Genomic DNA, 17,236 nt, shown 5'->3' with positions numbered 1-17,236 from the left:
TTAAAAAATTGTATTTGTGTAATCAGCCATATTTTCAATGATAAATATGACGCTTTTGTTTGCGTGTTTTTCGTCGCGTTCTGAATGAGATATTTTTAGTATTAGATATGTATCTTAAATAAAGGAGGTGTGTTCTTGATATAATCAACAGATTTACTTAAACAAGCGAACAAATAAAATTGACAAATGGTTTTGACCTCAGAGGCAGAGCTGTAAACTCCTCGTTTCTGGGCCTGAAGGTCACCCATTAAAAAAAGTGTTTTTTACTATAACGCATCTATTTTTATTAATATGATGTATTTAAAAATAACCATTTTGGTTAGCCTGATAATTGAACCTTTCTCTCCAGGGACTGACTCTTAACTGCTGTGAACTTTTGAAATTTCTTAAAATCTAAAAAAAACTCACTTTTTTTAATTTCCCACGGTCAGGGGTAAACAACGCTAATAATTTTAATTGATTGATTAATTTATTAAATACTAGCTGTCATGTACTCAGCGTTGCTGAGAGTTATGAGATAGATATATACGTCTTTGAATTTTCTGTAGACCTTTTAAGATATACAATTCCGTAATAAATTATTTTTATATCTCATAAGGTTTTTAGCCAGACTTGATTACAAAATATCCACTTTTCTTCACTTTCTATATAGATAAAATGCAAACATAACACATAAACCTTTGGGGAAAAATTCCACAAGTTACAGTGAAAACCCTATGAAAATCCGTTGCGTTTAGAAGACTTAAGTACACAAACACATAGACGCAAATAGCGACAAGATAATGTCACCCATTTTCAGAATAATGCAGGTCTGCACGCGTGTGTATGCGTGAGTGCCACCAAAATATAATAAAATGTATTGTCATCAACAACGAGTATATCTGCTGAGTTTCAGCTTGATCGGATGTTGAGAAGTGGCTTAATATCAACTTCAAATATTCCACTTCATTTATTTATTCAATTAAACCCGGAGATTTGTGTATAGGTCTCAACGCGTACAGTTAAAAAACTTAAAATTGCAACAAAACTTCTAATTTTATCAATGTTGCAATTTTATTTGTGAGGTTGGCATATTCATTTTGTTATTTATTACTATTCATAGTGGTATTTTGAATTGTTATATTCTAAATAGTAATAAATATGTACGATTATTGCATTTTCCTTTTGCGATATTCAACCCACTTACAAAAAAATATGTATAAATAAATTCAAGATTTGTTCAATCGTCGTCGTTACGCGAAAAAAAAATACTATTGCTAATTTAATAAGAATCTCTTCAAATTATTGGTAATTCCGGTTAAAAATGTAATTGCAGATTAACAGAATTCCTGATAAACTTTTAGTAAGAAATTACGAATATATTATCATGATGTCGGAACACGTGTTCATGAAAATCCGAAAAATTTTGCATTTCGTCAGATCAAGGCAAACCGCCTTGCAATTGCCCTAATAATATCTCAACGAATGAATTAATAGGTTTACTGATAATATATTCTGAATGTATCTACAAAAATTTTATCAAAAAATCTCATAATTCACTCATTAATAGCCTGCAATCCCGTTTTTAGACGGAATTATTAAGTTAATTAGCGATATTCATTTTTCTCCGTGTATGATTAATTGGTCCAAAATATAGGTTTTATTATATTTTAGGTACAACTGATTTATTATTTTATCAGCTCCTACGTGTTGGTACGATGTAAATGAGAGCCAGTTTCTTATCTGTTAATTTTGACGGTGATAAGGGAAACACGCGTTTTTAATCAAAAAAATTTGACAATAATTTATGCCTAACATATAATTATTTGCGATCCCGCGAAGGACAAACGTGAGCTATCACTGATTATCTGGGAACGAATTAATACATCATCGTTGTACTACAAATATTATAAATATATTTTGGGGATTACGTTAAAAATCTTCAGTATTACTTATTACTTTGATATTTCTCATATTGTTTATTTAGTCTTGGTAATCTTATAAACACGTGATAAATTTAAGTGTTGCATAATATTTCTTAAAATAAAATGTTTTTTTAGTAATACAACATGTGAACATAGAATTACTGTAGATAATGCGCTCTTTTTATTATTCTACGTCATCAGGTTTCAACAGATTTCTTTCTTTTAGCCACAAGGTTCTGAACATAGACCTCCTTAAATTACTAAACTTTTTGTCGAATTGTGTCTTTCATTCGCACATTCGAAGGCAGCAGATCTCTTTAAATCGTCAGTCCACCATGTTTTGTGGGTAACCCATGTTTAAATTCCCATTAAACAATTCTGTAATTCCACCTGTCATTCGTTCACCCTAAGTCGTGGATCCATGGTACCCACATTGGAACTTCCCCTCCACCTCTCTCATCCTAATCACTACTGCCCCGCGCATCTCAGTTCATTCCCACATTCTGACTGATATTGCGCAGGAGGGTAGACAGCTCCTTTACATAAGTACAAAGATCCCCTGGATCTTTAAACAAGTGATAGTTTCACTTGTTTAAATATTTTGCTTTCTTATAAAATTATTTACAAAATAATTAAAAACCAGTTTTGTGCTTGAAATCGAACGTTTGTAGACTCCGTTTGTCAAGCGATTTTAATGCCTGTTACCTACAATATAAGGTATACCAAGAAAATATACATTTTGGTTTGTAGCTTCCTCTTATGGGTTAACCAAATGATGAAGTCTTGTATAGCTGGAAGAAATAGGATGTAACCTATAAGCCATACCCTTTGTACTCTGTATTTTTGTGCAATAAATGTTTTTTTTGTATTTGAATTTTCAATTTTAAATTCCCATTTTAACATAGATATTGTGATAGTATTTGAAGTTGGCTACCTTTGCTTGCTTCTAATATACTTTTTAATGGTTCTGTCTCTCAAGTATACACCTAAAATGGGTTCCATGTATTTTTTTATGTGGCAGCCATTTTGGCTTATTTTTTTTAATGATAGTTTATTCTTGCATTCGATACATAGTTGAGTAGATATCTGTAATTCAAATTACATTGAGAACGGAACTAAGTTTGTTAATGGCACATCTTTGTAGTACTCTTCACACAATTAAACTGTTTTTTTCCTCATTTGGAAACTATTCAATTAAACTGTTTTTTTCCTCATTTGAAAACTATTCAATTAAACTGTGTTTTTTTTCTCATTTGAAAACTATTCAACTAAACTGTTTTTTTCCTCATTTGGAAACTATTCAATTAAACTGTTTTTTTCCTCATTTGGAAACTATTCAATTAAACTATGTTTTTTTCCTCATTTGAAAACTATTCAACTAAACTGTTTTTTTCCTCATTTGGAAACTATTCAATTAAACTGTTTTTTTCCTCATTTGGAAACTATTCAATTAAACTATGTTTTTTTCCTCATTTGGAAACTATTCAACTAAACTGTTTTTTTCCTCATTTGGAAACTATTCAATTAAACTGTTTTTTTCCTCATTTGAAAACTATTCAATTAAACTGTTTTTTTCCTCATTTGGAAACTATTCAATTAAACTGTTTTTTTTCCTCATTTGGAAACTATTCAAAATGAGGAAAAAACAGTTTAATTACTAGACCATACCGTAGTTGTTTTCTTTACGCTCATTTGTGATGCTTAAAACAAACAATACAATTAACGATGAGATAGTGATGTTTATGTTAGCTTATCAACTATCGATAAATAGCTGACGTTTTGTTGACAAATGAAAGTGCTCAACGGAAAAACCAGGTCCTTCTTTTGCTTTAGAATGTTCTTTAGTCATGAAATTATCCCACTTCCTACTCCTTTACAGATTATATTTATTACAAAGCAGCAATTTTTAGTATTTTTTTGTAACTTTATTAGAAAAACCTCAAATTTTAATATTTATTTATTGAAGATAATATTAGCGAAAATTTTAAATAGAAAAATCAGAAAAATATACTGTCGCACCCAGGAACTTCGCCTTTACTAGGCACTGATCTAAAAACTGAGCTAAGATAAAAAATATCCTATTTTATTTTAATCAGCGACATCATTTGACTTTTCTAGAATATTAGCGATTCTTAAACGAAATTTTCTTATTATATGTAGTTCTTATTTAAAGCATGTTACAGTGAAATATGTACGAAGAAAATAGGGTTCCATTAGCTCAGTTGGTAAAGCAGCGCCCCGGAAAGGCAAAGTTCTTGTGTTCAAGTCCAAGATTTAAAATTGTCTGTTTTCCTATAAAAAAAAAAGAAAATGTGTACTTACTTCATTCACTATACTCTCAAGTACTTTTTTACGATTTGTTTCTAAACTTGTATAAAAAATATTTGTAAACTTTATTTGACTTTGAGCATTATCTATATACAAAATAATTTTCTTTTATACTTTTTCCTTATTTACATGTAAAAAAATATTTAAAATTGTAATCTACCAGTCAATCTGTGAGAAATAGTTAGGAAGCAGCCGAATTCTCAAGTTATTGTTGTACAAAATTATCTTTTAATTACTGTCTGTATCTTTGTTTTCTCCTTAAATAAATAAATAAAAATAAAACTATCCTAAAAAAAAAATAAAAAAAAAAAAAAACAAAAATTAAAAAAAAAAAACATGAATCTTTTTATAATTAAATACCCATTATATACTTTCATTGAATTCCTTTAAGTCTAACATGAGTTCAGAAACATCCGTGATAATTACATCCTTGATCTTATGAAAGAATTGGATCATTTTAATCTCTGAAAAAACAGATACGATATTTAGGTTTCTGAATACATACGTCTGCAAGTCACTGTCTGGTCATTTAATATCATATGCTTAGTTAACCAAACACGGAACCTTGTAATGGTCATAACTCTTATCATGATTAATATTTGGAATTCCAAAGATGACCCGAAACTATGATTGTGAAACTGCAAATTATTGCGCATCTTGTCTAAAAATGAATCACACACGTGTAAGGAAATTCGCAGCTAATAAATATATTACGCAACGCAAACTACATATTATGTTATTTTACAGATGAATACTAGATAATAACTGCATTCCTTTCGAATATGATGCAATGCTTATATCAAATGGAATGAAAGATCCGCAGCATCTGTGGCAAGAATACATGCAGAATGATTTGATTTAAAAGTCCAAATATATTGAATTTGAAAGAGGAGAATCGGAAAATCAGTGTTTTTTTTTGTTTTGAAAAGAGAGTTCTTGGGGGCAAAGGCTAGAAGATGATTTTTGTGCTTAGGAAGCATTTTCAAGAAGGATGTAAAATGTAAATACTGATGAGGAAATTCGCATATAAAAATATGCATGATGCAGGCCTTAATGCTGTATTCACTAGTAATAATATACCTATTAAAGCTAGAAAAAAGGTTAACGATTTACAGAGTGATTTGATACGATGTAAGGTAATTTTTGACAGGTAGAGCTTATGAACTGAGAAAGAAGCGTTGAAGAAAATGTATGGATTGAAGACGAATTGTGAGAGGTAAGTTAATATAATAACCAATTAACCAATCACGCCATTTCTCGACAGAGGTAGGCAGAAAGGATGGACCACCAAACCCGGTTTTGACACACACTCCTTGCTTCACTCGCTTTTATATAATGTCTCATACATACCCTTCTGTTATTCTATCTCTTGATATTGCCCGACAAGTTTGTGGTTCACTTTATCGTGTCATTTTTTTGTTTTTGTTTTAATGTTAAGCTGTAAGAGTCCAAACTGTTCCTAACCGCCTGAACAGTGAGACCATGGCATGTCAAATTGGGGTATATTGTGAGGCTGAATGTTGTAGAGAGGGCAAGGAGATGGGGAGGAGGAAGGTGGGAAAGTATCTGGCTATTCATATCTGGTTACCAAATACGGCCAAAAGCATTTCAAGCAAGTTTTCTATTCTGAATGGTATTCTTAAATCAGGGCGATACCGAGAGTATCTTCACTCAGAGCCTTACCCTTCGACTACGGAGGCCATCGGCCACGTCATCTTCAGGCGTCCCCGAATTTTTCCACCATCAAAGCATCTTTTTCTTAATCTTATTCCTTACGCCATCATCAGCCTTGCACTCATCGCGAATCTTCACAATTATCATACGATCCCACATGGTTTTACCATACATAATGGATCTCATTTCTACAAACAGTCTATGTTCATCCTTCCTCTGCCAGTTCCATGTCTCACTACCATATATCAGGGTGGGTATCAATGCTCCACTGAGGACTGTTGGCTTGCTTATTAATGATTTTTTCTGTATTTACCTGTATTTTATCTCCCTATCAGCCATTTCATCTCTCATTAACACACGTCCTAAATATACAAACTCATCCACCTGTTCCAAGTTTTCATCATTCAGAACCACATTTCACACAGTTTAGTAAAGTCTAACACAAACTTTAGGCTTGATAATAATAATGACTTTTATAATAAATTAATTACGTCGTCTACCTTTAAAGTAAATTACCTAATATTAAGTTAAAGATACAAATATTCTGGATGAAATGCAAGCGAAATTTGTAAAAACGGGACCACTGTAAAACCTTGTGGCAACCTTGTGGTCACCAATCTAACAACTTTAATATTTAATTATTCTTACCTTGTTCTCTATAATTTTATCACCATACAAATAATAATATTGACTTCATAACAAGACTTCAATGTAAATTCATAAATAATGCTACAAATAAGTCAACCTCTATAAATATTTTAATTTCTTCCTCAATTAACTATTATTTTATATATTTATAAATTTATTGCATGGAAAACAACTTCCTTAATAAAAATAATATGTGTATGATTTGTATAGCGCCGTTTTCGTGCAAAATCACTTCAAGGGCTGTTGAAAAAGAAAAACATTGTCGTGCCTTTTACCTGAGTGTATATATTTTTTTCAACAATGTTAATCTTTTTTTTACTAATCTAGCTTATTTGTTTTTTTAAACAAATACCAATGAATAATATAACATACACAGTGTTTGGAAATTCGTACTACCAACAAGCACGAAACTGGTGAATCTACTACACAGGGATCCCATAAAACATTTTTCTTCGACCTGAGCATTTCGATGTTTTTTTTACATTTTTTTCACTTTTATCGAAAATTAAATAGTTAAAATTTTTTTAGAACCGGGTTTACACTTCAATGCATTTTTATTAATATTAAACGGGTAAACCTCTTGGCAACTTTTTTTTTAAAGTGGCCTAAAAAATTCCTAAATTCGGACTCGATTTACTGTAAAACGAACAGTTAAACCAAAAAGTTATACAACAAAATAGACTCCAAATGTGACGAAAGTTCACCACGTAGTTTCCTGTTTTTACTTCTGGTTTATAATACAACGTATATAGTAAATAGACTCCAAATTTGACGTAGGTACACCAAGTAGTTTCCTGTTTTTACTTCTGGTTTATAATACAACGTATATAGTAAATAGACTCCAAATTTGACGTAGGTACACCAAGTAGTTTCCTGTTTTTACTTCTGGTTTATAATACAACGTATATAGTAAATAGACTCCAAATTTGACGTAGGTACACCAAGTAGTTTCCTGTTTTTACTTCTGGTTTATAATACAACGTATATAGTAAATAGACTCCAAATTTGACGTAGGTACACCAAGTAGTTTCCTGTTTTTACTTCTGGTTTATAATACAACGTATATAGTAAATAGACTCCAAATTTGACGTAGGTACACCAAGTAGTTTCCTGTTTTTACTTCTGGTTTATAATACAACGTATATAGTAAATAGACTCCAAATTTGACGTAGGTACACCAAGTAGTTTCCTGTTTTTACTTCTGGTTTATAATACAACGTATATAGTAAATAGACTCCAAATTTGACGTAGGTACACCAAGTAGTTTCCTGTTTTTACTTCTGGTTTACAATACAACTTATATAGTAAATAGACTCCAAATTTGACGTAGGTACACCAAGTAGTTTCCTGTTTTTACTTCTGGTTTATAATACAACGTATATAGTAAATAGACTCCAAATTTGACGTAGGTACACCAAGTAGTTTCCTGTTTTTACTTCTGGTTTATAATACAACGTATATAGTAAATAGACTCCAAATTTGACGTAGGTACACCAAGTAGTTTCCTGTTTTTACTTCTGGTTTATAATACAACGTATATAGTAAATAGACTCCAAATTTGACGTAGGTACACCAAGTAGTTTCCTGTTTTTACTTCTGGTTTATAATACAACGTATATAGTAAATAGACTCCAAATTTGACGTAGGTACACCAAGTAGTTTCCTGTTTTTACTTCTGGTTTATAATACAACGTATATAGTAAATAGACTCCAAATTTGACGTAGGTACACCAAGTAGTCTCCTGTTTTTACTTCTAGTTTATAATACACCGTATATAACAATTATTATTTTTACTTCTAGTTTATAATACACCGTATATAACAATTATTATTTTTACTTCTAGTTTATAATAATACACCGTATATAACACGTATTATTTTTACTTCTAGTTTATAATACACCGTATATAACACGTATTATTTTTACTTCTAGTTTATAATACACCGTATATAACAATTATTATTTTTACTTCTAGTTTATAATACACCGTATATAACACGTATTATTTTTACTTCTAGTTTATAATACACCGTATATAACACGTATTATTTTTACTTCTAGTTTATAATACACCGTATATAACAAATATTATTTTTACTTCTAGTTTATAATACACCGTATATAACACGTATTATTTTTACTTCTAGTTTATAATACACCGTATATAACACGTATTATTTTTACTTCTAGTTTATAATACACCGTATATAACAAATATTATTTTTAATTCTAGTTCATAATACACCGTATTTAACACGTATTATTTTTACTTCTAGTTTATAATACACCGTATATAACAAATATTATTTTTTCTTAGTCTTAATTTGGGTATGTGCTGTTTATATATTATTCATTTTTATCTTAGTTTATTATTATTTTTCTTATTGTCTTTTATTTAAATTAATTACCTTTTTATTTGTTATGTGCGGCGTTGTTTATAATTTTAATATCTTTAAAAATCAGTAAAGTTTAAATTATTGGTTTCAAAAATATTTTTTTACAGAGACGTAACATTTCATTGTTGTATTGAAACTTAAATATTTTGCCTTACTATGGGACAAAATATTTATTCAGCATATATCTGACTGTGAATATAAAAAAGAAATTGGAGCATGAACACAACACTAGATTCACAAAGAATGATGTTATGCTTGTTCCAAAATATAACAATAAATACGGACAGCGAACCCTAGAATATACCGTGCCCAAAATATTCAATACGTTGCCAAGTAACATAAAAAAATGTAAGTTCCCAAACAGATATATGCTGATAACATGGCACAAAAGTAGAAATAATTCATATTAGTCGTCACTATCAATCAATATTTGTTGTATTATATATAAGCAGCAACAATATGTGTATTTATAATTAGTAATTGTAAACACATTTACATTGTAATTGAACATATAAATCCTTTTAAAAAACTTATTAATTGTAGTTTAACGGGAAAAAACTTTAAGGAACAATAAAAATGTAAAATTTGTATTAACTCCTGTCACGAGTTCAAAACCACATAAAGTGCAAACAAATCTGTTTTCTCTCAATTGCAACTGCCTTGGTGAGAGGTCAAGAATTAGACGTGATAACTTTGGTTGAAGGGAGTATATCTTGTTGTGTAACTACATAGATCACAAATATAAACAGTGAAGTACCTAACCTCAAAACTTTCCTCTTCGTGTATATACTTTACTGCCTCATTTCTAACACACAATATTCCACAATCTTTGATGCCATAGTCCAAAATGTTGTTCGAAAAAACATTAAGTCTGGCCAACGAAGTACGATAAATAAATGAAATAACTAGAGATTACATTTCGTTATCGATTTTTTAAGCGCCACGTCTTCCATATAGGGTAACCTGACCACAACTTTATCAAAATTTAGACCTAGACTACCAAGAACTTTGTCTAATTGGCATAAAAAAATAGATAAACTACTCACTTAAAGTCCTTGTAATAGATGGTTCCCTGAGCAAAGATTTCTTGCTGATGTATTTCGTATAGTCTAAGATCCTTCTCTTATTCAATTCTTCTCCTGGATCTTCAACAGCTGCCGGAATCGGGGCTGCTGACGATGAGAAGCCATGACGACTATATCTCAATAGATCTTCGGATTCTCTGCATATCAGAGACACTTTAGCAGCATCGGTAACTTGGACCACATACTTGGTGCAGCCTAAGCTAATACTCCTTGAAAGCATTGCAACACTTCTGAATTAAAATCCCGTCACAAACTGTGTCTTCCGAAATTAATATGCTATAAAAATCCACTTTTTGCTGTAACCAAACGTTTTTTCACTATCTTTACAAAATTACTTCACAACTTTGAATATAATATGTCCATTTGGTTATCAAAACAAATAACACTGTCTTTAATAGCCACTATTCCGTGCTATTTATGTGCACGTTTTCAAAAGCGTCAAGAACGAGATACCCTCCACGAACACCAATGATTATCAAATTATTATCAGTTATTTGATATGGTTAGATTTTGTCTGGCTATCTAGAATAATTTTGGCAATCTTATCTTGCTCTGAAATTAAACTTTTTATTTATCTATGAATATTTGCCAATCGTTTTCGGAAAACACAAAATTTTTAAATTGTAATTATTAAAAATAATGTATAACTATTTTAGCACTGGTTCTTCCGACGCTGTGAATCCAGAAATGATTTTAAAAAGCGCTAGCGCGTATGTTATTAAACTTTCACTATGTTCCTTATCGGTGAAGGGCGCTTATCTGTGTGTTTTTTATTCCGTTGTTCGGTGCAGTCTTTTTAGAAATATTTTCTGGTATTATCTGGTTTATTACTCATTTTAAGCAGTCTTTTAAAATTGAGTTATTACAAGTGCAACAAACACGATCGTCTTTTGTATGGCTTTGAACACTTTACTAAAACCGTACCCATAAATTTTTTTAAATGTTTTATTTTTATTTCTAACTCTGTTGCCGAAAGCCCGGGAATACTTTTTACACGATGCAATTACGTTACTTGTTTCACCAGTTAATGAAAGTTCTGGTCGGGATTTTTATACATCAGATATTTTCTGTAATTTTGGCTTTCAATAAAGTAGACGCATTTATTGTTAAATAATGCTCGGGATATTTAAAACATAGTCGAAACCATTCCAAATTACTGCTAAATTTATGTGTACGTACCTTATGAAAATGAATGTATATTTAAGTAATAACATGTCCCTCTCAAGTATCCTAACCTAACTCAAAAACGTTTCACTTCACTTGTATTGCCCCATATAGCCAATCCCAATACATTCATAAATCCTCTGTTTGTAGGTAAGGTTAGAACGTTTAGCTGTTTGAATATTATTAATAATAATTTATTCCAGAATGTTTGCAAGAGAAGTACAATGCAATACATTCCATATTTGAAATAATATACATAATTAGAGTAATAAAAATAGGTGATTCCGATAGGCACAAAAAGCGGAATTTTAGTTAAAAAAGATAAAATATAAACACAAAAATGAGTGTAAACATCCTTTTATGGAGTAGGTATATTTGCACATCACCCATCTCCAAAGAGCCATCAGAGGGGACTCAGATGGTTTTGTTACTTGATTGGCGTAGTCTGCGCCATAAGCTTTACATGATTGTGATGAAAGAGTGTACTCGTCCCTCCAGGAACATTTCAGTGGCGCCGCAGTATCTCGGTAGGCGGAATAGTTGGCAATAAGCATTATTGTAAGCGACTCCACAGTTCTGACGTGTACAACGAAGTTTGTACTGCAAAAGTGAAAATGCCTTACAGCATTAAATGTAGAGTTGTTTTTGAGATTAGTAATGAAACCAATCTTTCCTTTAATAAAGTTTGTTGTTTCTTTTTTCAGTCCGTGAAACGGTATAAAAAATAATGTAGAATGTTTGCAATATTAAAAATTTATTTTAATATCACACATTTCCAACACACATCGTTCTTTTAATTAGCGAAGGACACTCGCTATTACTCTACACAGGTTCTTATTTTAATACTTTTGTGAATACCTGCTATTAATGGCTCTGTACTGTTTTTGTTAAGACACTATTCTATTTATGATCATATGTAGATTTATCTACAATTATTTGCTGTATCGGTTAATGTAAATTTATCCATTATATAGAGACATGTTGTGTACCCTTGCCAAAGTTTGTATAAATTCCGTAGCATAAGAATTTCAACTACCAGTCTGAAAATATCCGTAGTAGGATGAAACCGGCCCTGGTGAAAATAAATAAGTGGTACCAAATACAAAAGTTGTTTAAATTTCAAATCTAATTCAATGGAATTCCACCACGAGTTAACAGTCCAAAAACTAGACTCATTATAGTGATTTGTTTTTGGGGTATTATGCCAACTTCTTTAGCCAACGTTTCGTTTCAGATTACACATCTGCCCTGATGATGGACACTGCAATGCTGTCCGAAAATCCGTCCGATATCTCAAATCATACCTAAATTAATCCAATCTGTATAACCGCAGTTTGTTTTTTAAATATCACTAATTACCTACTATGCCAGTTCTGTACAGTTTATGTTAGTCACTCTTCACAAACATACAGATGTGTCTGTACGTTTGTTTACCCATTTAGTATATTGTAGTTTCTTTCTTCGATGTAACTGTAGTTTGAAAAAAATGTTAATTATTAGGAGAACATCTGAACTTTACATGGCCAAGCTCACCCTCAATGCGTGAAACCAAATTTAAAAAAAAAATCATTTAAAACTTTTATTTGAGTGGGTAGTTCAAACACAATTTAAATACTAATGTTATAATGAACGTACTTTTAATTGACCTCCTAGAATGCATTAATTAGCATTGTCATTTTGTTATCACGCTTTAACATAAATGAAGTGACATTGACCGCTAAAAGCTGTACGGATGTCACTTTCTCATTCTCATTACGTGTGTGACGTGGTAATGTTCTGTTAGTCCAAATCATTCATCTTCCTTGGTAATGAAGAGGTCCGATTAAATACACCAATCCTGGAATATTTTATTTTAATATTTGTGTCCTTTTGGTATTGATAAATGGATTCATTAATTATGTTGCTTTAATTTTCAGCTCTGCCATATCCTCTAATTGTTTGAAAAAATATACAATTTTATATTGATACGTCAGCAAGACAATCGATCAAATTTAAGTGATAACTTTGAGACGCCAGGAAAATCTGATTATAAATTAATTATCATTTAAAAACAAACCAAATATCATAAAAATATTGATAAATTGCATTAGGACAAACTGATTAAATTCTTATGATAACAAAGACAACAGTACAATGACATTAAGTAGGACAAATGAAAGACTAAAGAATCGCCAAGTAAATTTAAAGGTTAAATAAAGGACAGCAGAAAAAACCTGATGGTTTTTTATGGGAAAATAATAGAAAACAGAAATGTGTTAATGGGTTAACGGGATAAAGTATAGACAACAGATCAACCCGACAAAATTTATAGGGCAAATTAAAGATAACGATTATTCAATGAAATTAAAAACATCCCTGTATAATTAGATAAAGCACATGTTAATTTAAGGGTTCAGATTCAGTTTCAATGATTCCAGGACAAAAGCATTTATTGATTAACAAGCTGTACCCAGCGTTGCTGGGGGACTCATAAATGGTTGGGGTAAAGTTTTGAGATTGTAAATTCTAGTGTCTAACATAATTTAATTGTATTGTACGAAGTATTTGTTTCATTTGAAGCCATGTCTTCCTCCATTCACTTCCATGTCACATATTTTCCTTACATCTTCATCACTTACGTATCATTTTACCGAAATGAGATTATTTTTTTCTTTATATACCTTTTAATTTATGTATTATCATGAAATCCTCATTAAAACTGTTAAAAAAAGTACATTATGTGGACTTTAACTCGACTACGAATCTTATTCTAGTCCCCTACTTCTTCTACTATTCAAGTCATTATATAAACTCATCTGGCACTAATAAGTGAACATACCTTAAAATTTTCATCGCTATCGGATGAATCAAGGATGAATGGTATAGGAACGCGTAAGCAACAAACAAAGAAACATTCCTCCTATAATAACTTGTCTCCCTCTTTTCTATTTGTATCTCTTTCTCTCACCAATAAGATGTCTTCTTCACTGTTTGTCTCTTTCTCTCGTTATATTTTCTTGTGTATATAATATTTGTGTGTTTGTGTAATTATAATTAGATAATATAATAGCCCTGATGAAGCTTGAGATAAACGAAACCTGGTTGGCTGTCAGTCAATAATTCAACCAAAATAGTGGTGTATTACAAAGTGTGTTTTTTCCATTTAATATATAATGTCACTTCCCAAAATATTATCCCTCGAAAAAAGAAGGAACATCAATATACTGATTTGATTTACTCACTTAAATTTCTCATAAAGCACGGTTCTCTGAATGAAGCTCTCCTGCTGATGTACTTGGAATAGTCCAAAATCCTCCTCCCATTCACTTGTGAAACTGGACCATCAACATCCGGAGGAATTGATGCAGAATACGATGAAAGAGCTCGCCTCCGTTCACGTAGAAGAATTCTTGAAAGAACTACACCACCACCAGACCCTCTCAAGAACTTGGAACATTGAGAACTGAGCACTTTAGAAAACATTTTAAAATCACTTTAAACAATAAGGTTCATTTAAAAAAAAACTGTTCAAATTTTAAATCCTAAAATTAAAACAGTGTCGCCTCTTGCCAACTCACTTTTAATACTACGTGCTAAAAATTAATTCGGCAATATTTATTTTTAGACTTTTATCATTTACAATTATTATTATGGCCCAAATTATATTGTATCTTTTACAGTTGGTAGGCAAAAGTCAAGAGAGTAGGTGCAGATTAATTTAATACAAAATGATCATCACACTATTTCTGAAATAGAAAAAACACAGCGTCTTTTCGAATCTTTTAATTTTTCATATCAAATTAGAGGTTTGAAAGCATTTCGGTTATTTTTTATAAATTAAATAATTATTCAACAATAATTTATCAGTGTAATTGTGTTGATAAGATTAAACTTATTTACATGTCTACATATAAACGACAACGTATAAAAAAGTTAGGTTATGTAAGTATAATTGAAGTTTGGAGCCAGTTTGACTGAGGCATCTCCATTTGGTGTATTGTGAGGCTGAAGACAGTGGGGAGGGGAAGAAGATGCAGAAGAGGAATGTAGGGAAGAACCTGGCTATTCAGATCTGGTCCCAAAATCAAAGATAAAGCCTCTTCAAACAACGTTTCAATTTTGTACGATGATCTTTCACCAGGCCGATCTTTCACTCTGAAACGTGCCGCAAATATATATATATTTTTTTTTTATAATATAATATTGATTACATTTTATGATTTTGACTGTCCAACTAGGAAGGATTCCCGTTTCAGGACAGTAAAATTTACAGGTTTCATTCAATCCTAGACGAATACAGGATTTAAGACTAGATACATAAAAAAGATACATAGAGGCGTTCGTGATTTCAAATTACATTTTTTAGTATCATTTCTGAATCAGTCCTGCCTAGATCCAACAACCATTTTGTCACTCTTGGACCGAAGGATGACAATTCACACAGTTTCAGCTGAGAGGGGATTTTATTATTTATTTTAGGACCGATATATGAGAATATTTTTTGATAAGATAAAAATATATATATAATATTTATTATAAGATCATTTAAAATTAATAAATTGTTAAATAACACAAACGAATGCAATGAATTTACTTGAATTTTAATCCGTGCTTTGAATTACGAAACCACATCTAAGTCGTGTAGATTAAGCATGTACTATTTTAAATCAACAAATAAATAATGTCATTCATAATACTTTTAAGTCTGAGATAAGGATAAAAAATTATTAATCTGTAAAAACTTCTGTGCGCATTTCCCTAGCGTGTGATGATGTAAAGATGATTATTTTATGTAGGCATTTAATTATGTAGGTATCTTAAGGCGATGCACTACGTCGTGTAATATTTTAAATTGAGCCGCTATCAATAACAAACCTTACGTAGATGGCGATAAGGTTTAAATTCCCGCTTAATACCATCCGCCTGTTTTGATTTATGCAAGAAAAAAGCATGGCCAAAAAGTGCCTTTTATTTTATTTTGTGGATGTTCAGGCATAAATATTTTTTTTTTCGATCATTTTATAAATAACTTAATTTACCACATTATACAATAAAATTATAAACGAAAATGGGTTCGTAAGTAGGAGATTTTGAACTTTAAAGTAGAGGAGATGTACCGAATATGGCATACGTCCCTAATATGAGATGGTCATGTTTCTCAAAATGTATGCGAGAACAGCTTCTATAACCCAGCGTTCCCTATTCCCCACCGAACGATCTTGAACATGTCAGTACTCGTTCGGACGCCGGCCACAACACACGCGCCTGAGAGAGTGATCAAGTTTTTGTGCCACACCGGTATAATATTTATGTAAGTTTCACTTTATTCTTTCTCAAAAGATTTTCTCCACAAAATTGACAATCTTTCACTGATCGACCAAATTATTATTTAAATTTTATGTTTTAAAAATGTTTTGAAGTTAAATTCAAGTAGATTTTGTTCTATAAATATATTTGTTTGAATTGATCTTGTTCCAAATATGGGATTTTTGATGTCCCTACTATGGAATACTATCTCATATTAGGAACAGTGTTTCCAATATGGAATTCTAGTAGAACTAAATTTCTTTTTTGATATTCCAGGTTTATCTATTTTGGCCTACACTAACCTCAAAATGTCGAAGACAAAACAGCGGAAGACGTGGGATAAAGAAAAAATGGTTAAGGCTATGGAAGCTGTAAAGACGAAGACCATGGGTTATCAGAAAGCCGCTATTCTTTACGAGGTTCCTCGAAGCACTTTATTCAGATTATGCAAGCCGAGCGCTGAAGAAGATGCTGTTGAAGCTGCGCTGGGACGAAAGTCAGTCTTGGGACCAGTTTTAGAGGGACAGTTGCGGGATTACCTATTAGAAATGGAAAAGCGGTATTACGGACTGACAAGGAAAGATATCAAAAGACTTGCATATCAACTAGCAGTTCGCAATAATCTACAGCACCCATTTAAAAACGAAACAGCTGGGAGAAAATGGTTAAAAGGATATTTAAATCGCCACAAGGAAATTATTTCTCTTCGTAAGCCAACAGGCACATCGTTTGCTCGCGTTAAGGGATTTA

The 17,236-nt window shown here is 31.3% G+C and overlaps 1 protein-coding gene across 2 annotated transcripts in view; it reads right to left on the bottom strand.

Annotated features, from left to right (window-relative positions):
- The window catches only part of LOC149412156 (kynurenine/alpha-aminoadipate aminotransferase, mitochondrial-like), a 28,492-nt gene extending 13,721 nt beyond the window's left edge, over positions 1-14,771 (bottom strand). The window contains exon 1 of one of the 2 annotated variants that reach the window (XM_089646591.1): positions 14,422-14,771. In XM_089646591.1, the coding sequence (XP_089502717.1) occupies positions 14,422-14,662 (241 nt within the window). In that variant the 5' untranslated portion in view covers positions 14,663-14,771. Of the gene's footprint in view, positions 1-9,997; positions 10,711-14,421 lie in introns of those variants that run through there. The other variant, XM_089646590.1, reaches the window with a different exon arrangement.
- Between the last annotated feature and the right edge of the window lie 2,465 nt (positions 14,772-17,236).

This window comes from Hesperophylax consimilis, chromosome 24, assembly GCF_061612785.1.
Source record: "Hesperophylax consimilis isolate HC1 chromosome 24, BYU_Hcon_1.0, whole genome shotgun sequence".
Taxonomy (NCBI): domain Eukaryota; kingdom Metazoa; phylum Arthropoda; class Insecta; order Trichoptera; family Limnephilidae; genus Hesperophylax; species Hesperophylax consimilis.
The sequence above is the reverse complement of the archived record's forward strand: the minus strand, read 5'-3'. Positions and strand labels throughout refer to the sequence as shown.